This window comes from Heterodontus francisci, chromosome 11, assembly GCF_036365525.1.
Source record: "Heterodontus francisci isolate sHetFra1 chromosome 11, sHetFra1.hap1, whole genome shotgun sequence".
Classification (NCBI taxonomy): domain Eukaryota; kingdom Metazoa; phylum Chordata; class Chondrichthyes; order Heterodontiformes; family Heterodontidae; genus Heterodontus; species Heterodontus francisci.
The window spans coordinates 89440491-89464423 of record NC_090381.1 but is presented as its reverse complement, the minus strand read 5'-3'; the positions used below and the strand labels follow the sequence as shown (position 1 = coordinate 89464423).

Sequence of the window (23933 nt, the reverse complement as noted above, 5' to 3'; positions counted from 1 at the left end):
CACGATGGAGGGAGGATACTAGTATCATCCCAATAGCAACAAGTAATGGAGAGGTTATAGAAAGGGAGGAACTTAGAACAGCCATCATCACTAGGGGTAAAAGTACTGAGCAAACTATTGGGATTGAAGGTAGACAAGTTCACAGGGCCTGATGGCCTACATATTAGGGTCTTAAAGGAAGTGGCAGTAAAGATAGTGGATCCATTGGCTATAATATTCCAAAATTCCCTGGATGTGGGAAAGGTTCCAGTGGATTGGAAAAATGCTAATATAACGCCCTTATTCAAAAAAAGAAGGGAGGCAGAAAGTAGGAAACTATAGACCAGCTAGTTTAACATCTGCCATTGGGAAATTGTTAGAATCCATTATTAAGGAAGTAATAACAGGGCATTTAGAAAGTCAAAATGCGATCCATCAAAGTCAGCATGGTTTTATGAAGGGTAAATCTTGTTTGACTAATTTGCTAGAGTTCTTCGAAGAGGGCGGCACAGTGGCGCAGTGGTTAGCACCGCAGCCTCACAGCTCCAGGGACCCGGGTTCGATTCCAGGTACTGCCTGTGTGGAGTTTGCAAGTTCTCCCTGTGTCTGCGTGGGTTTTCTCCGGGTCCTCCGGTTTCCTCCCACAAGCCAAAAGACTTGCAGGTTGATAGGTAAATTGGCCATTATAAATTGTCACTAGTGTAGGTAGGTGGTAGGGAAATATAGGGACAGGTGGGGATGTTTGGTAGGAATATGGGATTAGTGTAGGATTAGTATAAATGGGTGGTTGATGTTCGGCACAGACTCGGTGGGCCGAAGGGCCTGTTTCAGTGCTGTATCTCTAATCTAATCAATCTCATGTAACCAGTAAAGTGGATAATGGGGATCCTATAGATGTAGTATATCTGGACTTCCAGAAGGCATTTGATAAGGTGTCGCACAAAAGGTTAATACACAATGTAAGATCACATGGGGTTAGGAGCAATTCATTAGCTTGGATAGAGAATTGACTAACCAACAGAAAACTGTCGGGTTAAATGGGGCTTTTCCTGGTTGGCAAGATGTAACTAGTGGGGTGCCATAGGGTACGGTCCTCGGGCCCCAACTATTTACAATCTATATTAATGACATAGATGCAGGGATAGAAGGTACTGTAGCCAAATTTGCAGATGACACTAAAATAGGTGGGATAGTAAGTTGCAATAAAGAAATAAATTTACAAATGGATATGGATAGGTTAGGTGAATGGGCCAAAATTTGGTAGATGGAGTTTAATGTGGATAGTGTCAGGTTATTCATTTTGGTCAGAAGCATAGAAAGGCAAATTATTACCTAAATGGAGAGAAACTTCAGAGTGCTTCGATGCAGAGGGATCTGGGTGTCCTTGTGCATGAATCACAGAAAGCTAGTATGCAGGTGCAGCAGGTAATAAGGAAGACAGATGAAATTTTGGCATTTATTGCTAAAGGAATAGAATATAAAAGTAGGGAAGTGTTGCTGCAACTGTACAAGGCATTAGTGAGACAGCACCAGGAGTATTACGTACAGTTTTGGTCCCCTTACTTGAGGGATGTAGTTCCATTCGAGGCAGTTCAGAGGAGGTTCACGAGATTGATTCCAGAGATGAGGGGTCTGTCTTATGAAGAGAGATTGAGCAGTTTAGGCCTTTACTCTCGAGTTTAGAAGAATGAGAGGAGATCTAATTGAGTTATATAAGATGATTAAGGGGATTGACAAAGTAGACGTAGAGAGGATGTTTCCTTTGGGGCAATCTAGAACAAGATGTCATAGTTTTAGGATAAGGGGTAGCAGATTTAAAACAGAGATGAGGAGAAATTGCTTCTCTCAAAGGATCGTGAGTCTGTGGAATTCCTTACCCCAGAGTGCATTGGATGCCAGGACATTGAGTAAATTTAAGGAAGTGATAGATTTTTAATTAGCAATGGGCTGAAGGGTTATGGAGTTGAGGCCGAAATGAGATCAGCCGTGATAGTGTTGAATGACGGAGCAGGCTCGAGGAGCTGAATTGCCTACTCCTCTTAGTTATGTTCTGATGTCAGGCAGCATCTGTGGAGAGAAAAGCAGAGTTTCAGGTCGTTAACCTTTTATCAGAACTGGCAAACTGAATAAATGTAATAGATTTTGAGCAAGTGAAGAAAGTTGGAGGGGTGGGTGGAGAAAGAAGAACAAAAGGAAAGGTCAGTGATAGGATGGAGGGCAGGAGAGATTAAATGACAAAAGGTTTCATGGTACCACGTCAAGTAAGGAAACAAAGGATGTGTCTGGATGAGGTGTAGATGACAGTATAGCAGCCACCCAAACACAAAGTAAAGGCATGAAGAAAGAAAGGAGGGTGGATGGAACCAGCAAAATAAAGTGAGAAAAGGAGAAAAAAAAAGTCTCCTTAAGGGCTTATGAAAACACCATCACCTGCAAGTTCCCCTCCATGTTGCACAACATCGTGATTTGGAACTATATCGCCATTTCTTCACCGTCACTGGGACAAAATCCTGAAACTCCCTACCTAACCACACTCTGGGTGTTTGTACACATGGATTGCAGCGGTTCAAGAAGGTGGCTCACCACCACCACCTTGAGGGCAATTGGGGATGGGTAATAAATGCTGGCCTAGTCAGCGATGCCCACATCCCATGAACGACTATAGGTATTCGCCATATGGTGAATTGGGGATTCAGATGTGGCTAATTGTATTAGTGATTGGTAAATTAAAAAAATTAGTAATAGACATAGTGGGTATGTGATCGCAATACTGATATGTATAGCATGTGAATGTGTACTTTATTAAAATGTTAAAATAAAATGCAGAATGTACAAATGTTTTATGATGGTTGTGTGCTCTAATTTCCTGATTAGCAGAAAACCAGTAAGCAGGGTACAGTGCTGCGCAATATGGATAAAATGTTAGACTTTCAGCATCATTGAAACATAAACACTGTAAGACAGCTTGACTAGTTGAAGTAACTGCTTCGGGCCAGCAGAAGTAAACTAAACCAACTGAGCATGTCATGGCTAAGGGCAAGCAGCACCCAACGACATTCTGGGCAAGGAGAGGGCCGTGGGTCTGGTGCGCCACACTAAGAGTCAACATTCTCAGCAATTGCTCTGCTGAAGTCCAAGTGCTGCTCAACTGCAAGACAAAAAACTAGAAGTTACACTAAGATGTGCTTGTCTGAAATTCATGCCAGAACTCCAAACTTTGGGGGAGAAGAAAGGCTGCAAAGTTTCACACTGACTAATAGATGTTTAAGTAAACAGACGTATGAAGTATATTTAGGGATATTGTAAGTCCGCTTTAAAGACGTCTGCAAACGCGACATGACGTCCTGCGACATTGACCACAAGTCGTGGGAGTCAGTTGCCAGTGATTTCCAGAGCTGGCGGACAGCCATAAAGGCGGGGCTAAAGAGTGGTGAGACTTAGCAGTTGGGAGGAAAAGAGACACAAGTGTAAGGAGAGAGCCAACTATGTAACAGCCCTGCCAACCAATTTTATCTGCAGCGTCTGTGGAAGAGTCTGTCATTCTAGAATTGGCCTTTATAGCCACTCCAGGCGCTGCTCCACAAACCACTGACCACCTCTCGGCACTTACCCATTGTCTCTCGAGACAAGGAGGCCGAAGATAAGATTGTATGGAAGAGATATTCTAATAAAACTAGTGCACGTGGCTAAAGTGGTGTTGCTGTGGCTCGTCAGCAATTTTCTCATAGACAATACTGGCCAATGGGACCTGTGCCCAGGTATAAAGCTCAATGCAGAAAAACTGCATGCAATGGTTGGATCAGTTTCATTCAAATGTAGTATATTCTGATTTGCTTTATTATTAATAGTGTTAACATTTTACTGAATTATTCCATGCACTTTACTGCACATTAGTGTTTTAATGGATTGGGGACAGTGAAGAGAGGCCCTGTTTTGAAGAAGGGTCACTGACCTGAAACGTTAACTCTGCTTCTCTCTCTACAGATGCTGCCAGACCTGCTGAGTTTTTCCAGCACTTTCTGTTTTTATCCCTGAATGTTCTTGGTGCCCAAGACCCTGAGAATTCTTAATTCAGTTCTGTTGGCACAGTAGTTTGAAACCCCATTTTGTTGTGATAGAGGAGTAAGGTATGAGATTGCACAATACTTTAATTTGTCCGACCAATGTGAGTAGGTGCAATAATTTCCCCACGGTGGAAAAGTTAAAGTTAAGAGGGCAAGTTGTTCTTGGCCATTCGTATGCATGTCTGAGCACTGGTGATGGTGGGTGCCTAGGAACAAATCTCAGCTTGGAATAGGGTGTGTGTTGGTCATACTAAAGAGATGATGGGGAAAGTCAATAAAGTTTACATTTTTTTAGTGACATTTGAACGTTTTCTTCAGGATTAATGAAGTACTTCATTACTGTATTTGTCTCATTTTAAAAACTTACATTCATGCGTTCAGTGCTGGCCAGATCTTTGTGCAATACTGAGCATAGCTTCCCTGCTAGGAAAGATACAATAGCCAAGGATCACTGCTTAGGAAAGCCTTTTACCTAGCTAATGAAAATTAGCTGAAGTGTGATGTCATCTGATGTTTTGATCACAGTCCAGGGTGTCAGTAATGTCTGAGAAAATGGGATCAAGTTCTATTAAAATAAAAGCATAAACTACTTCCATCAGAGAAATTCTAGCATGGGCTTTAGAGCAATTGTTAAATGCTATATACGAAGAATTAATGACCATAGTTGTGAATACTTTCATTTTTCCTCCTGCTCTTGACAGTGCTACGTCCCTGTCCTTTGTGTTGATTTCTACCATGTAATACATCTGTCTTTATATAGCTATCATTTGGCAATCGTACCATTCACAAAGAACTTTGTCAGCTGAGTGGCTGACACCCTCTTAAGTTGACATGTATATTAATACAGATGAAACTGTGCATTGGTATTTGTGGAAAAGAAAGCCATTAAATAAAAGCAAAATACTGCGGATGCTGGAAATCTTAAATAAAAACAGATATGCTGGGAATACTCAGCCTGGCAGCATATGCGGAGAGAGAAACGGTTAATGTTTCATGTTCGATGAAAGGTCATTGATCTGAAACGTTAACTCTGTTCTCTTTCCATAGGTGAAAAGAAAGCCATGGCTGGTTTGCTGATGCTTTTTGCGCATTACTTTCTAAGTTACTGTATCAATGCTATTGAGAATAGTAAGTAATGATTTGTACAGTTTTTTGTAAGCTTTTAATAAAATGTGACCTGTTGGATTTGACTTTGATGGTATTTTCTGAATAAAGCAACTTTCTGAACTCTAAATCTGTTCCATCCGACTAATTGAATGATTTGGGATTGAATACCAGCCATAGTTGGTATGTCATCAGACTTCACTTGAGGCAAAGTGTTGAAATCTATAGCCCTGAAGTCAGTGCAGATTTTTGACTAGTTTGTTCTGATTACTTTATTCTACCTGATTCTAATGCCTTAAACTAATTGCGTTGTTTTCTAGTTTCACAAGAACATGAACCTGTTGATCATTATAATTATTTGTGGACACAGTTGAATTTTGATATTGCAAAATGCACTTGATTATACCAATGGGAGTGATTAACTCTGTAGTGAAACTGGTAAGATGTGCACCACTTGCATAATTCCATGATCATTTGTGACAGGTTCAGCTCGTCTCTTGAGCGGGTTCCACCTGTGTCCTGCACTTCAGATTTAAAAGGTGAAATTTACCATCTATACCTTTTTGTTTCAAAGTAAACCACTGAAACACCTTTTTTGAATTTTTAAGTTTGAGGACTGTCTTGGGGAATTTCTTGAGGCCAAGGCAGCTATCAGGTCCCTCAAATTGGATTTGTGATAACTCAATTTAATGCATAATGGTTAATTTATCTTGTTCATGTTGTGATAATTAACTCCTAGTCATGATCTGGATGAGACTACTGCACGGTGGTTAAACCAAACATCAAAAATAAAAGGACAGTCAATGGATTATAATTCCTTCAGTGCGTTGGTTTAGAATGACAGTCCTAATGCCCTTTGCAATAAATTGCAATTTATTGTATACTTTGTGTGTAGTGTCTTTTGGGAAGTAATTACTATTTTGGGAGTAGTAGTGAGATGAGTGGTGTTACATGTCAAGAGATGATGGCGTGACCTTATTTTGTGTGGAGTTTAGTGTTCAACTTCGAGCATGTGGCAGGAAGGAAAAAGACTTGTATTTATATAGTGCTTTACACGACCACTGGACATCTCAAAGTGCTTTACAGCCAATGCAGTACTGTTGTTATGCAGGAAATGCAGCTAGTTTGTGCACAAAAAACTCCCACAAACAGCATAATGATACCTAATAATGATAATGACCAGATAATCTGTTCGTGATGTTGATTGAAGGATAAATATTAATCAAGTATTTTTTCTCTTTTTTTTCCCCCCCCCCATTCTTTCTCTCTCTCAAAGCTTGGGTGTTAGTAGTAGCAAGGTTTGTTATCTAATAGAGGAATGGCAGGGCTGCTGTGACCTCTGGAGTGCACATCCTGTGTTATGTGGGAAGTCCAGGACACTTCCTATGTCCTGGATAACAATATGTGCAGGAAATATTGTCAGTTGCAGCAACTCAAGCTCTGGGTTTTGGAACTTGAGCAACAGCTGGTGTCACTACACATCCATGAGGTTGAGTGCTTCGTGAATAACATGTTATCAGATGTGGTCACAGATGTGGCTTCAGAGTATGCAGGGAGAGGGGGAATGGGTGACCACCAGGCAGCCAAGAAGAAACAGGCAGGTAGCGTAGGAGTTCGCAGAGTGTGTCTCACTCTCTAACCGGTATTCAGTTCTGAATACTGAGGAAAGTGATGGTTCATCTGGGGAGTGAGGCCAGAGCCAAGTCCATGGCTGACTCAGCTGCAGAGGGGAACACAAAGACTGGAAGAGCAATAGTGACAGGAGATTCGACAGTTAGGGGAACTGTCGGGTTTCTGTGGCTGCAGATGTGAGTCCAGGACGGTGTGTTGCCTCCCTGGTGCTACAGTCAAGGATGTCACTCAACAGCTGCAGAGCACGCTGAGAGGGGAGGATGAACAGCCAGCAGTCGTGGTCCACATAGGAAGAGGGATGTGATGCCGCATCAATTTAGGGAGCCAGGTAGGAAATTACTACTTTTGAGGTTCTGCTTGCTAATCTCCAGAATACTCCTGGTACCAAAAGCAAGTGAGTATAGAAACAGGAGGATAGAGTTGATGAATGCATGACAGGAAAGATGGTAAATGAGGGGGGAACCTTAGATCCTTGGAACACTGGGGCCAGCTATGGAGGAGATGGGATCTGTACAGGCTGGATGGGTTGCACCTGAACAGAGTTGGGGTAAATTTCCTCGCAGGGCGAATTTGCTAGTGCTCATAGAGTCATACAGCATAGAAACAGGCCCTTCGGCCCACCGTGTCCATGCCGACCGTAATGCCTATCTGTACTAATCCCACCTGCCTGCATTAATTCCATATCCCTCTATGCTTTGCTCATTCAAGTACCTGTCCAGATGCCTCTTAAATGTCGCTACTGTTCCTGCCTCCACCACCTCCTCAGGCAGCTCAATCCAGATACCCACTAATCTTTGTGTGAAAAATTTACCCCTTTGATCCCCTTTAAACCTCCTCCCCCTCACCTTAAATTTATGCCCTCCAGTTTTAGTCACCCCTACCATGGGAAACAGACCCTGGCTATCTACCCTATCTATGCCCCTCATAATTTGATATACCTCTATCATGTCCCCTCTCAGCCTCCTTCGCTCCAGGGAAAACAGACCCAGCCTATCCAATCTCTCTTTATAACTCAAGCCCTCCAAAACAGGCAACATCCTTGTGAATCTTTTCTGTACGCTCTCTAGCTTAATCACATCTTTCCTGTAATGCAGCGACCAGAACTGCACACAGTACTCCAAATGCAGCCTAACCAACATTATGTACAACTGTAACATGACGTCCCAACTCTTGTACTCAATGCCTCGGCTGATGAAAGCAAGCATGCCGCCTTCACCACCCTGTCTACCTGTGTTGCCACTTTCAGGAAACTATGTACTTGCACCCCAAGGTCTCTCTGCTAAACAACACTCCCCAGGGCCCTGCCGTTCACTGTATGACCTACCCTGGTTTAACTTCCCAAAATGCATCACTTCGCACTTGTCTGCGTTAAATTCCATTTGCCAATCCCTTGCCCACTTTCCCAATTTATCTATATCCTGTTGGAACCTTAGACAACCTTTTTCACTGTGCACTATACCACCAATTTTGGTGTCATCTGCAAACTTACTAATGCCCCCTACCTTCACATCCAAGTCATTAATATATGTGACAAACAACACACATCCAAGTCATTAATATATGTGACAAACAACAGAGGGCCCAGCTCCGATCCCTGCGGCACACTATTGGTCACCGGCCTCCAATCGGAAAAACAACCCTCCACTACCACCCTCTGCCTCCTATCGCCAAGCCAATTTTGTATCCCATTTGCTAGCTCACCCTGCATCCCATGTGTTCGAACCTTCTGGACCAGCCTACCATGCGGGACCTTGCTAAAGTCCATGTAGACAACGTCCGTTGCCCTGCCCTTGTCAATCCTCTTGGTCACCTCCGAAAAACTCAATCAAATTCGTGAGACATGATTTCCCACGCACACAGCCATGCTGACTATCCCTAAGCAGACCATGCCTTTCCAAATGCGTATAAATCCTGTCTCTCAGAATCCCTTCCAGTAATTTTCCCACCACTGATGTAAGGCTCACTGGCCTGTAGGTCCCTGGCTTTTCCCTGCTGCCCTTCTTAAATAAAGGCACAACATTAGCTATCCTGCAGTCTTCCGGTACCTCACCCATGGCTAATGATGATACAATCTCTGCCAGGGCCCCAGCAATCCCATAGCACCCTAGGATACACCTTGTCAGGCCCTGGGGATTTATCCACCTTAATGTGCTTCAAAACTTCCAATACCACCTCCTTTGTAATGTTGATATGCTCCAGGATATCGCTGCTCTCTCCTTTGAACTCACTAGCTTCCATGACCACCTCCACAGTAAATACAGACGAGAAGTATTCATTTAAGATCTCGCCCATTTCCCATGGCTCCACACATAGATTGCCACACTGATCCTTAAGGGGATCTACTCTCTCCCTAGCTACCCTTTTACTCTTAATATACTTACAGAATCTTTTAGGGTTCTCCTTTATCTTATCTGCCAGGGAAATCTTCTGGCCCCTTTTCGCCCTCCTAATTTCCTTCTTAAGTGTAGTCCTACATCCCTTATACCCGTTGAGGGACTCGCTTGATCCCAGCTGCCTATATCTGACATTTGCCTCCTTCTTTGTCCTGACCAGACCCTCAATATCCCTCGTCAACCAAGGTTCCCTAAACTTGCCAGCCTTGCCCTTCCATCTAACAGGAACATGCCGGCCCTGAACTCTTCCTATCTCACTTTTAAAAGCCTCCCACTTGCCAGACGTCCCTTTACTTGTAAACAGCCTCTCCCATTCAACTTTTGAGAGTTCCTGTCTGATGCCATCGAAATTAGCCTTTCCCCAAATTAGGACTTCAACCTGAGGACCAGTCCTATCCTTTTCCATAACTATCTTGAAGCTGATAGAGTTATGGTCACTGGTCCCAAAGTGCTCCCCCACTGACACATCAACCACCTGCCCATCCTCATTTCCTAAGAGGAAGTCGAGTGCAGCCCTTCTCTAGTAGGGCCATCCGCATACTACTTCAGAAAATTATCCTGGACACACTTAACAAATTCTTCCCCATCTGATCCCTTAGCACTAAGGCAGTCCCAGTCAATATTGGGGAAGTTAAAATCACTGACTATTACAACCCTATAATGCCTACATCTATCTGTGATTTCCATACATATGTGGTGCTCCACTTACCTCTGACTATTGGGGGGCCTATTGTATAATCCCATCAAAGTGATCACACCTTTCTTATTTCTAAGTTCTACCCATATGGCCTCGCTGGACATTTCCCCCCCGGGATACCCTCTCTAAGTACTGCCGTCATGTCCTCCCTAATCAATAGTGCAACTCGCCCTCCTCTCTTACCTGCACCTCTGTCACGCCAGAAGGATTGGTACGCCGGAACATTGAGCTGCCAGTCCTGCCCATCCCTTAACCATGTTTCCATAATAGCTATAATATCATGATCCCATATACCAATCCATGCTCTGAGTTCATCTGCCTTACCTGTAAGGCTTCTGGCATTAAAGTAAATGCAGTTTAGCCTATCATACCTTCCATGCTCCCTGCGCTGTCCCTGCCCGGCCTGCCTACTGGACTTGCTTGCTTTAACCTCTACATTTGCCTCAACTGTCTCATCGGAGAGACTACTACTTTGGGTCCCACCCCCCTGCAAGACTAGTTTAAACCCTCCCGAGTAGTACTAGCAAACCTCCCCGCAAGGATATTGGTCCCCTTCCTGTTTAGATGCAACCCGTCCTCCTTGTACACATCACCTCTGCACCAGAAGAGATCCCAATGATCCAAGTAGATGAAGCCCTCCTGCCTACACCAGCTCTTCAGCCATGCATTCATTTGCCTTATCCTCCTATTCCTACCCTCCCTAGCACGTGGCACAGGGAGTAATCCTGAGATTACAACCCTCAAGGTCCTGCTTTTTAACCTTCTGCCTAACTCCCTATATTCACTTTGCAGAACCTCATCTCTCTTCCTGCCTATGTCGTTAGTACCAATATGGACCACGACCTCTGGCTGCTCACCCTCCCCTTTCAGAATGTCCTGCAACCGCTCCGAGACATCCTTGAACCTAGCACCAGGGTGGCAACATACCATCCTGGAGTCTCGTTTGTGGCCACAGAAACGCCTATCTGCACCCCTTACGATAGAATCCCCTATTACTATAGCTCTTCCACCCCTTTTCCTCCCCTGTTGCGCAGCAGAGCCCTCCGTGGTGCCACGAACTTGGCTGTTGCTGCTTTCCCCTGGGAGGTCATTTCCCCCCCCCCCCCCCCCCCCCAACCCCTGCCAACAGTATCCAAAGCGGTATATCTGCTTGAGAGGGGATGGCCACAGGGGATTCCTGCACTACCTGCCTGCACCTACTACTCTGTCTGGTGGACTCCATCTCTTTTCTGCCTGTGCAGCCATTACCTGCGGTGTGACCACTTCACTAAACGTGCTATCCACAATGTCCTCAGCATCGCGGATGCTCCACAGTGAATCCACCCGCAGCTCCAGCTCCGTAATGCGGGTAGCCAGCAGCTGCAGCTGGATACACTTTCTGCACATGCTGTTGGAGGTTTTGAACTAGCTTGGCAGGGGAAAATACAAGAGACGAACACTGAGAATTGGGAAAACAGATTGCCCTGGAGTAGGAAATAGCAAGGTATTAAGTGGATAAGACGGAAAGTGATCAAGTCTAAATTAGGGTTACTGCGCATGTATGTGCGGAGTGTAGCAAATAAGGTTGGTGAGTTGCAGGCGCAGATAGCCACGTGGAAGTATGATGTGGCGATACGGAGACCTGGCTCAAAAAAGGGCAGACTGACTGCTAAATATTCCTGGATATAAGGTGCTTAGGAAAGGGGGAGGGTGGCAGTTTTGAATAAGGAGAACATTGCAGGGCTGGAGAGAGAGGATGTCCCAGAGGGGTCAATTGCAAAATCCATTTGACTAGAGCTAAGGAGCAAAAATGGTGCAGTTACATTGCTCGGTGTAGTCCAGAGGCCACCAACTAGCGGGAAAGATGTAGAGGGGCAAATTTGCAAGGAAATTAGAGAGTTGCAGGAATTATAGAGTTATAGATATATAATGGGGGAACTTTATCCAAATATCGACTGGGGTAGTATTGTAAAGGACAGAGAGGGGCAAGAGTTCCAAGAGTGGGCAGGAGAATTTTCAACAGTATGTTTCCAGTCCAATGAGAAAGGGGGCATTGCTAGACCTGGTCCTTGGGAATGAGGTATACCAAGTGGATCAAGTGTCAGTAGGGGAACAATTTGGGGGACTGTGTTCATTCTATCATAAGGTTGAGGTTGACTATGCAAACGAACAAGGAACAAAGCGGAGTAAGAATAATTAACTGGGGGATGGGTGGTGGGGGGGAGGGGGGAGTTGACTTCAATGGGGTAAGAACAATCTGGCCCAGAAAAATTTGAATCTAAGATTGGTAGGCAAAACAATAACTGAACAATAGACTGCCTTTTAAGAGAGAGTTTGGGCACAGTCAAGGTATGTTCCCACAAAGGGGAAAAGTAGGGCAAATAACCCTACCTGGATGAAGAAAGCGATGGAGGTTAAGATGAAGTGTGCTTATAATCAATGCCAGATGAGACAAATGAGAAGCAAATAGAGTGTGTGAAAGGAAACTGGCAGCTAATCTAAAAGGGAATCCAAAGGTTTTCTATTGGCATATTAATAGTAAAAGGGTGGTAAATACTTTGTGCCTGTCTTCACAAAAGAGGGGGAGGATTTAGACATAGTAGTTGAGGAAGAGTGTGAAATATTGGATGTGATCAACATAGAAGAGAGGAAGTAATGAGATTAGCATCCTTGAAATCACCAGGGCCAGATGAAATCTATCCCAGGCTGTTAAAAGAAGCAGGAAGGAAATAGCGGAAGGTCTGACCATCATTTTCCAATCCTCACTGGATACAGGTGTGGTGTCAGAGGACTGGAGATCTGCTAACTCTGTTTAAAAAGGGGAGTGACGAATAGACCGAATAATTATAGGCCAGTCAGTCTAACCTCAGTGGTAGGTAAATTATTGGAATCAATTCTGAGAGACGGGACGAGCTGTCGCTTAGAAAGGCACAGATTAATCAAGGATAGTCAGCATGGATTTGTTAAGGGAAGGTCACGTCTGACTAACGTGATTGAATTTTATTTGATGAAATAACAGTAGTTGATGGTCGTGCAGTTGATGTGGTCTACATGGATTTTAGCAAGGCTTTTGACAAGGTCCCACATGGCAGCCTGGTTTTAAAAAAAACAAAAGCCCATGGGATCCAGGAGAATGTAGCATGCTGGATACAAAATTGGCTCGGTGGTAGGAAACTTTGCGACTGGAAAGCTGTTTCCAGTGTTCCGCAGGGCTCAGTACTGGGTCCCCTGCTTTTTGTGATACACAGTAATGATTTGGACATACATATAGCGGAATGATCAAGAAGTTTGCAGACGACACAAAAATTAGCCGCTTGGTTGATAGTGAGGAGGATAAGTGTCGACTGCAGGAAGATATTAATGGACTAATCAGGTGGGTAGAAAAGTGGCAAATGGAATTTAACCCAGAGAAGTATGAGGTGATGCATTTGGGGAGGTCGAACAAGGCAAAGGAATACACAATAAATGGTAGGATAATGAGAGGTGTAGAGGAAGTGAGGACCCTTGGAGTGAATGTTCACAGATCCTTGAAGGTAGCAGGACAGGTAGATAAGTTGGTTAAGAAGGCATGTGGAATCCTTTCCTTTATTAGCCGAGGTATAGAATATGAGTAGGGAGTTTATGCTGGAACTATCTAAAACATTAGTTAATCCACAACTTGAGTACAGTGTGCTGTTCTGGTCACCTCATTACAGAAAGGATGTAATTGCACTAGAGAGAGTACTGAGATTTACGAGGATGTTGCCAGGACTGGAAAATTGCAGCTATGAGGAAAGATTGGATAAGCTGGGGTTGTTCTCCTTGGAACAGAGGAGGCTGAGGGAAGATTTGATTGAGATATACAATATTATGAGGGGCCTGGATAGAGTAGATGGGAAGGGCTATTTGCCTTAGCAAAGAGGTCAGTGACTAGGGGACACGGATTTAAAGTAATTGGTAGATTTAAAGTGATTGGTAGAAGGATTAGAGGGGAGATGAGGAAAAGAAATTTCACCCAGAGGATAGTGGGGTCTGCAATGCACTGCCTGAAAGGATGGTGGAGGCAGAAAACTTCATCTCATTTAAAAGGGGCCTGAATGTGCACCTGAAGTGCTGTAACCTGCAGGGCTTCGAACCAAATGCTGGAAAGTGGGATTAGGCTGAGTGGCCCTTTTTTTTTCAGCCAGCACAGACACAATGGACCAAGTGGCCTCTTTCTGTGCCGTAAACTTTGTGATTCTATGAAAAGTAGAAGTGGGGCTGATTAGGAATCAAAAAGGAGATTTATGCATGGAGGCAAGGGGCGTGACTGAGGTACTGAGTGAATATGTTGCCTCTGTCTGTAACAAGTGTCATGCCCAGTAGCGGCATGTCCTATTCATAACTTTAAACATTAACTATATTCAGCATTGCAACTTCTGGAAATGAATTTTAATGTCTTATCCAAAAGACGGCACCTCCAACAGTGCAGCGCTTCCTCAGTACTGCACTGGAGTTTCCACCTTGATTTTTGTGCTCAAGTTCTGGAGTGGGACTTGAACCTGGAACATTGTGACTCAGAGGCAAGAGTGCTACCAACCGAGCCACAGCTGACACTCTCTCTAAATATAATTGATGCCAGAGAGCAAAGAATGACAAATTTTGGATGTGATGTGTTTCAGCATAATTTGGCTTTAATTGTTCTTGAAATGATTTGTTTTCTTGCTGTTTTTATTCTTAAATGTACTGAAATTTTGTCTGATTTCTTGACATGATTTTCTCGTGTTGTGCCTTTGTACTAACTAATTGGAGGAACTTGATTGCGTTAGGGGCATGCCAGTCTGTGTACAGGTTAGCTTAAATCTACAATAATCAAACTTGTGTAGGTGAGAAGTAAGTAGACTGTTGCTGTGTCAAACATCTCCTTGTGAAAGCTCAAGGGAAATCTAGTCTCAATGCTTTGGAGAGGGGAAGCTAGTGAACAAAGGAAGTTTATCACACAAACCTGTGACCACCTGGTCATGGATAATATTGAAGTAGATATGTTTATGCCTCTGAAGTGCCTTTGTTTTTTCTACATTAAAAACACTGTGTAAATGCAATTAAAAATAAAAGCAAAATACTGCGGATGCTGGAAATCTGAAATAAAAACAAGAAATGCTGGAAATACTCAGGTCTGGCAGCATCTGTGGAGAGATGACCCTTCTTCAGTGACCTGAAACATTAACTCTGCTTCTCTCTCCACAGATGCTGCCAGACCTGCTGCGTATTTCCAGCGTTTCTTGTTTTTATTTTAGTGTAAATGCAATTGTTGTTTGGCTCAATCTCCTGTCCTTGCGTGTGCATGTGAAATTGTGTGTCAACTACTGTGTACTAGAAATAAAACAAGTGGTGTTCACAAGTCATTTTGTCAGTAGGGATTATGAAGGGAAGCTTTCAGCTTTGCTTTGCTGCATGTGCAGTTCTGCTACATTATTGATTATTCTACAATCAGTATTTTCACAAAGCTGAGGAACTGAAATCTTCCAAGTGTCTTAGTTTGTGTGTCTGAGGTGAGGTTAGAAATATTATCCGCTCTTTGGACCCAGGACCTGTATTTCTAGAACGTAAATTAGTTGCAGAGTTGAGTTTAAATGCTCTAAAGTGTGCCTTCCCTGTGCCTCAGCAATTCCCCCACTTCATTTTCTATACTAGCTATGCCTTTGAGGCAGACTACCAATGTAATGCTTTATGTTGAATTACAGATTGCTTTGTGTTATAAACGAACATAACACTCTCAACTGGAGTGACACTGCCTCGTTCATTTTCCATATAATTTTTAACAACAGATAGGAAAGCAATGCTTTTATCCCATCGGTATGTGTTGGATTTGAGCCTTGTACCCCATGTGAAAGACTGCTATTACCCCAACCCTTAAACCACCCAGTCTTCTCCCATCGACATGTTTGTAATTCTCCCCAATTGGAATATTTCCCTTTTCCTTTGACATTTATGTTGAATCCTTTCCAATAAAGGGTTAATTCTCTTGGATCTCATTGTCCTTGAATCATTCTTAAGCTCTCGTGTAGTCTTTCTTATCTACAAGTTTCTTAACTGAAAATATGATGACACTAACCTTGGAAATGATTTACTGTGGAAGTAGTACTGCAATCAGGAATAGTTACTGTACTTTCAAAATAGTTTCCTGTTAACCAATGTGTCATTCATTAATCAGTCCCATTTTGATATTCACACCTGAACTGTCTATACTAAGATACACGGAGCATTCTGTAGAGCAGCTGCTTGTATTGACCAGATTTATGTACCCTCATTTAAATGCACTTTGTGGGATTTTTTGGTATAAAACGGAAAATTTATTCCTCAAGATGAATATCTTTTCTGTTCCTCTTGATTGCTGGAGTGCTGTAAAGGCCAGAGCAGTGCCTGGCTGGGGATTGGCACACACAGGTGTAATCTGTCCATCTTGCCCACTTTCAAAAGGGCAGCTCTGACAGGGATAACTGAATATGTGTGTGTGCGTTAACTTTTTTGTACACTTTTTGGTAAAATAGCAAGATGAGAAGCTGAGCGTATGAATGTTTTATGATCATTCTAGTGCTTTACTCCCTTGGTTACTGAATGCTGGTAGGAGTTAAGTAAAATACTTTTCTGAAGTACATTTACATCTATTGTGAGTATATATGTGTGTTTTCTACTCAAATTAGTGCATGTTGCCATAGCCCCACTTGTGGCTAGTCAGCAATTTCAGTTGGGCAGCACTGTCCAGAAGCAAATCTTCACAAACTGCTTTTAGGATTGTTGTGTTCTATTGAGGAATGTTGAAATGTAGCTATTGGTGTGGTTGCAATAGAAAGAGAATTTGTCAACTCATGCATACATTGGTGTGACCTGTATAATTTTAAACTTCTAACTTTGAATAATTTCAAAAATTAAGTGCGAGTTGGTGTTGCAAATTCACATGTTATTCAGGATTCCATATGAATGACTGCGGACAATTGAAAGGTTAAAGGAACATCTTTGTGCAAACTAGGTACTTTTTATTTTTTTTAAAAATTGAAATCTCTGTAGAAATTTCATTAACCTTGCATTTACCAGCAAAATGGCACACTCTATTTTTGTGAACAGTTGCACTGAATGTTGAATTTAACAAATAACGTGATTGCATCAAGGAAATAATCCTTTGAGAATGGGAGTGATTTACAAATTGGGAAAGTATATTGATCTGGATATTTAGAAATTTCTGTGTTTAGTTTTGGAGTTGATATGGTTGCATGTATTTGAAGTTCTTTCGTTATCTTTGTTAATGTCCCATTTTTCTTTTCTGTTCTTACAGAAGTATCGCTATCAAGATGACGATACATCTCCACAAGAACACAGCTCTCCGCAGATTAGCAATGAGGTGAAAGGCCCGGAGCTTGTACATGTGTCAGAGAAGAACCTGTCTCAGATTGAGAATATACATGGTTTTGTTTCTCAGTCACATATATCCCCGATGAAGGTAAGAAGCTGTGAATTGTGCAAACCAGAAATTTGGCAATTGTTTAGCAAAGCTAACTGACATTTAACGCTTAACTAATCAGACTAACATTTTTTAATTTCCTTGCAGTAAAGTGTATTTAGTTTGAATCATGTTTTTAATGAACCTTAAATGTATTTACCTCTAAGTACAAGAGATTCTGGTGTTAGATCACCACCACCTCTAATACTGTATACTTTTTAAAGTTTTTCTTAACGAATGCATGGAGTAGCATTGAAAATATTGGCACTGTAGCAGACTTAGAGGCTGCTGCAGTGTGCATCTTGCTACGATGGCAGCGTGGTTATTGCAGAGTTCTCAGAGCAGTCCATTCTGCTTGAGGCGAGATGACAGACTGCCTCTTCGTAGCTGGTGCAAAAGTGGGGCATTGTCCTGAATCCTGCATTTACTGGAACCGTGTTTTGGTCCAGGCTAGGAGAGTTACTTGTTCAGTACTGCAAAAAAAAATAGGAGAATTTAAAAAAAAAACTTGATCTGAATTCAGTTGGATCATTAGCATATTTTGTAATGTAAATTGCAGTCAAGTCGAGAGGAGTCAAGTAATTTTTTTAACATTAAATCAGGAAAATATGGGAAAGACTGGATCTCTGGAGAAAGTTGTGAAAATGATTAGCTTTAAAAGTTTTATTTAAGTCAGAGGTGGAAGAATCCCATTGAAACTTGGGGTTTGCAATCTGCAGCCCTGTATTACAAGCTGAGCAAGTAAAGCACCAACCAAATTTATAAACTTCTGGATATAATGTTATGGCTGAGAGTTTGCGAGTTTACAAATCTACTTTGAACCAATTTCGAATCCTCAATTGAGTTACGATTCAGCTGAGTTCCTCTGCTTGAGTCTTTAAAGAAGTGGCACAGTTATTTCTTTATAAATTCACTTTTTGAGCATCTGTTTTGACAGCCACTCGAGTCTTTAGGTATTAATATTACATGGGATGTCTGCTCAAAGCATCACAAACTCCAAGACATTAGCTTTGAACATTTTAATGGTTTGTATGATGAAGCTTTTAGTATTTCTATCTTGAAGCCCAAAGACTTTAAAACTAATCAGGCATGCTATTTATGATGTATTTTTTATTTTCTCTCTTGTCCAATGCTCCTGTAATATACATCATTTTATGTGCAAGCAGGTGGTTAGATTGCTGCCCCTGCCAATTTTAGCTTCTAACTGGTTCTGTGCTGCTTGAGAGCTACCAATGACTGTCGGTCCATCCATTTCTCCTCCCCATCAGACTTGAAGTATCTGATCTGACTATTGGACATTTAGTTCATGACAATTTAAAAACCTGGGCCAGATTTTCAGGTTGCAAGTAGCAGTATGTCTATCATTGTTGCACCTTTTCCCAAGTCATGCTACAGGCAGAGGTATTGATGTGGTTGAGCTGTAACTATGCAGGCCAGTTTTCTTATGTTTTGTCCATGTTTAATGAATGAACGTAGTGGCTGTGTAAGCAGTAGTTGAGGGTAATGCCTGCTTTTCCGTTATGGACAAATCCAACTGATAACCATTGCGTCAAATTGCATTTGAGCCACTTTGCCCCTCAAGGCAGTCTAGTTAACTTGTGCGTGATGTATGACCAGTGTTGTGCATGTGCAGGACAATCCCAATAGTATGTTAATATTGAAGAGCAGAAATATCAAGCTTCTGTGCATTCTATTGTATTTGTAGAAGTTTATTTAATCAAAATTGTAATTTGAGAATTACCTGCTGGTGCATGTTTTGTGGATAGAGTCTTTTACACAGAGGAACATTTCAATGAGGCATATGTAGCAATCCCCTTGGCCTTGTATATTGAGCCCTTATGTGATGTTTAGTGGATACAATGACGAGTGTTGGTTTAATAGAATATTCATTTCCTAAGTCTTTAATAGGAATGGCTAGTTTCTTTCTCAATGGTAGGAGCAAAATACAAAATGAGTTAAAGACTGGAAGAGCTTGCACTTTTAAGTGGCTGTGTACCTTCAAGAAATCCCAAAATACTTCACAAAGAATTTGCTATGGTCGTGCTAATAGATCTGTATGCCTTTCATAATTGTAAGCAAATTTGCACAGTATGCCACATGCTTCGGTTACAGCGGTTGTTTATACGTGTGCTTAGGGAATATAGGGAAGAAACTTGTCAGTAATTAAATTTTTAACAGTAAACACTGACACGTATTCAATTCTGCCATATATATTCTGTCCTGTAAATTTAATCCCTCGAGCTAAATTAATTCTAGTAGTATTTTTAACATGTTCCCCAAGATGATGGTCAGCAATCTAAAATGTGACAACTGGCATATACTGTGGTGCAATTTTCTTTCTAAACAAACAATCCTAGACTATATGGACAGGATTTTGGACTGTTTGAGGGGGCAGGTTCAGGGGTGGGCTATCACTTAAACGTGCCCCGGGTCAGCATGCCAGTTGCCCCATGTGAGGTGATATGCTCAGATTTTGAAAGGCACGGATGGGAGTTGGAAGAGGCAACCCGCCGGAACTGCTTAAAAGGCCACTTAAAACCATTAATGAGCTTGTCAGCTCATTTAAGGAGCAGACATGGATTTTGTTTTTTAGGATTGGGTTCAACACCATCAGCACCATGTCATAGAGGAGGAGGCAGTGACATAGTGGGGAATGATCTGCAATGGCAGGACAGAGATAAAAGGCAACATTGAAGAGAGATGGCCCTAACTGGCAAGAAGTTGTGCTCATGTGATAAATATCCTTCATATCTTTGCGCTCTTCAGAAGGAGCTTTTGGAGGTGAGGTTCAGGCAGACTCCATCGTCAATTCCAACGAAGGAAGGACACACGAAATGGGGTCAAGCTTCTTTGAACTTGATCTAACCAGCAAGGAAGAGCAGCATCTGCTAGAGCAGAGATGGGGCAGGAAGGCTCCAGAGTCTGAACCGAACAGAATTTTTACCAACTGTTATGACCAGGTGAGAAAGAGGTCTAGGGTTCCCTTTCAGCCTTCACCTGGTCTTACTGTAACAGGGTTTTATTTTGAAATACACCGTTTTTAGCTCCCCCTTGGTGAATCATTGTTCACCGCTTTCCAAATATAGGGCAAAGAAACCAGCACAAACAGGCTTTCTTAGGTTTAAAGAAGAAAGGTGAAATTTTATTAAACTTAAACTCAAATTCAGTTGACGCCTATGGATACACAACGCGCTCATGCCAGCACGCATATGTGATGCACATATGCAAATAGAGACAGAAAAGAGCAGAAGAAAGATAAAGTGGAAAAGTTTGAGGCAATATCTGAAGAGTTGTTATGGTTCTTCGAGCTCACTGTAGAGTCCTTGATTGTAGGTAAATCTTGCTTTACGTTGGGGCCCAGTATTCTTCTTAAACCTTGTTCGCTGTAGGAGACTTTTCTCTCTTGGGGTTCATGTATCTTCAGTGGATTCAGAAGCTTGCGAGAAAGAGATGGAAGCAGATAGAAGAGATCGTCAGTCCAGGAGCAAACTGACACACTGCCTTCAAACCCTCTGTGGCCAGTTCAAAAAATAAAAACTCTAGAACTGCTACATAGTCATGTGACCAGCTGGTCTAACCAGTCATGGCCCTTGTGGATTGTATCCTCCTCAGGCCCTGGAATGCGCTTCCTCATCTTCAATGTCTGTTAGTATGTAAATGTTTTTTTGCCAGCCACGGCTGATCTGTTTAATAAGTCATTTCCTCGCTCCGACAACAGTTTAAAAAATCAATGTTCAGTGATTGCTGAAGGGGACCACCAGCTGTGCTGCAGCTGGCATTCACTCCATGCCTCTCTACACCATTTGCACCACTGACTAGTCAATGCTGCCAAGTCTGGCATGCAACCTGTGCATGTCGGTGCTCTGTTCCTGTATCCACTTTGAGTGATGATGCACATGGCAGTCCAAGAGTTTGGCCAATCTAGCTCTCGGGAGGTGCTCCCAGGCTCAAAGTGAGAGTCAGTGTGGCGCATGTGAGGTGAAAGGTCTCCTCCATTCTCCTCCTGTAACCGCCCCCCCCCCCCCCCCCTCCTCCCAACTGCCTCAGCCAACTCTGACATGTGGGCGCACATCTCACACTGGTTCTCCAGGTAGAGCCATCTGTTTTGTGACTCCTGAGGCACTGCATCTTCACTCTGCTGGGCATGGCAGCAGCTGTTCTCCATCCTCTGAGAGGGTCTGGCCACAGCCAACTCTGCTTCCCCCAAATCCTCCAACTCTGAAGTGATGTGTGCATCACCCTGTGCCACAATCTTTAATGATGCGTGAGGACCCACTGAAAGAGTATCTGCACTGGAGGGTGCGTTAATATATGACCATGCAGGCTCCGAAGTGTCTTCCTCCTTGGGAACTTGTTCTGAGTGTGGACTCCTGCCCCTCTACAGCTGGCCTTGTGGGAAACATAAGAGAATGTAGTCATGAGAAATTGGCACCATCAACAGATGCTTCTGCTGCTTAAAATACTGGAATAACAACTTATGCAATGACAGCTGGTTGCACAGGGCACATTGCCATGTATCCCCTAAACTTGGAGATGTTGAGAAGTTTTCACCCTGTGCGGCACACTCTCGTTTCTCTACAGCGTCCCTGAGGCTGGACACTCTGGCCACATCAGAGGCCTGCTCCTAGAATCACCTCAGAACTATGAGCTGTGGTAGCCCACCTTCCAGGCATGTCCTCTCGTTCTCCTGAACATTCAACTAACTTTTGGCCTGCATGTGAAGAACGATGCCATTTGGACAATGCCTCCCTCCCTGTCCACTTTCAGCTTCTCACTTGCATACGATATTATAGTCTGCGCTCCAGCCTGCTGCCCAGTGGCGCTAGTGTTCTAACCTATGGTTATGGGTCAGCAAGGCACCTGAGCACACCCCTCTCCGATGGAGATTCCACTTTGCTTCGCTTCAACTGTCTTCAATTGCCTTATGCCATCCACCAGAAGAATTTCCTTGAGTTTGGCTCCTACTGATGAGAGAGACACTAATGACATTACTGGCATGCCTATGCACTTCCCCAAGGCCTTTCAGGGAGGTCTTTACCCCTTTCAGCTCTTCAGTAGATGTTCGGCATTTGTAGTGACATGCACATGAAGAGCTGGTCTTGTATTTCGGAGATCTGGCTTGACATTGAGTTATATTTCTTGTCAATTTTTCCATGTGCGAGGTTGAATCGGGACTGATAGCTGTCATTTGCTTCTGCAACAGGATATATTGCACCATCATGTTAATGCAGCTGCTCACGACCTTGCTGCTTGTGGATGACTGCAACGAATGTTTGCACAAACCAGTACAGAATTCTTTGCCATACAATCTTAGAACAGGTTAGCAAGAACAAAATGATACAAGTCATCTTGAGGTTCATCAAACACCATGCTTGACATGTGTTGCTTTTTCGCTCCAGTTTGATATTCTCAGCTTTCAGCTTTAAAGGACCAAAATTCATATATATCTGCTGTCACAAATTGCAAAATTTTCACTAGTTTATCAATATGATCCTTTTTAAAAAGAAAAATCAGTCTTCAGTAGCTTAGTTGTTTTTACTTAGCTCAAATATCCCTCTTGAATTAACATAATTACCTAACTCTTTGAGCATTTTAAATTGTGCTCAACAGTGTGAAATCCGGCATCTTGTCACAGCTAACAATTTTGTGCCTGGAGCATTGTTTATAAAAGCTTTCAAATAGAAAAGTGACTGACATAAATGTAAAAAAAAAATCAGTTTTCTGAAATGTCTTTGTCATCTCAACAACTGTCCTAAGAATTGATGTAGCCATGCCAGCTAATCAGCTAAACCATCTTGTCAATTGTATATGATCTGCAAGCCTGTCAAACTTGACTTCCAAGCTTCAAAGCTATTTTCCTTCAAAGGAATCAGAAGTATTAAGTATTTCAGTTTCAGTGCATGAGCTTCATGAGCAGGTGCATTACATATTACAAGTGATTGTCATTTCAAGACTTGTCCTGAAGGAGCTAAGAGAATAGACCCTCACTCTAATTGCATATATTGTAAATTACTTCGTGACTGATAATTGTCCCTATCTTCTCTTTTGTACTATATAATAGAAAATAAATGCAATCAGAAGTTTATACTTGTGTAAAATGTGTCTAGCTTTTGATATTTTCTGCCTTCCAGATTGATGGGAGCACAGTTGAGACTTTTAAGTAAGTGATAATATTGTCAAATTTGGTACTTTTTGGAGACGGCAGAAAATGTTGGGAATGCACAACCAACCTGCAAAGCGATTAGCTGGATTTAGATTGATGTACACCTTTGGTCCAAGAGGGAAATTTTAATTTGCCTATTTAACCAATAATGTGTACCAGTGGATCCCAAGTTCATATTACAAGCTGCCTTGTGCAAGGCGAAGACAGGGATGCGTTTGCGTAAGTTGAATCATTGGATTCAAAGTCTACATGTTCAAGATGTGTCAAGGTTCATGGGGCAGCTGTCTGCAGATGTAATTTGATTTAGCTACAGTGGAAATATGATCAGGTAGGTCATCAACTGCTGAATTCCAGTAATAGGCTCACCCTGGGCCTGCGTGCAATAAAGATTGCATCCCCAATACTAATATTGGGAGAGTACCTGCTTATCCAAAGTTATTGTGTATGCTGCGTGGAATTGTGGTAA

General features: G+C 42.6%; 1 protein-coding gene across 11 annotated transcripts in view; it reads left to right on the top strand.

Moving 5' to 3' along the window:
• dlg1b (discs large MAGUK scaffold protein 1b) overlaps window positions 1–23933 on the top strand; it is a 438658-nt gene that overhangs the window by 133754 nt on the left and 280971 nt on the right. For all 11 annotated transcript variants that reach the window (XM_068042457.1, XM_068042451.1, XM_068042454.1 and 8 more), the window contains one exon: window positions 17140–17304. In XM_068042457.1, the coding sequence (XP_067898558.1) occupies window positions 17140–17304 (165 nt within the window). The remainder of the gene's footprint in view (window positions 1–17139; window positions 17305–23933) is intronic.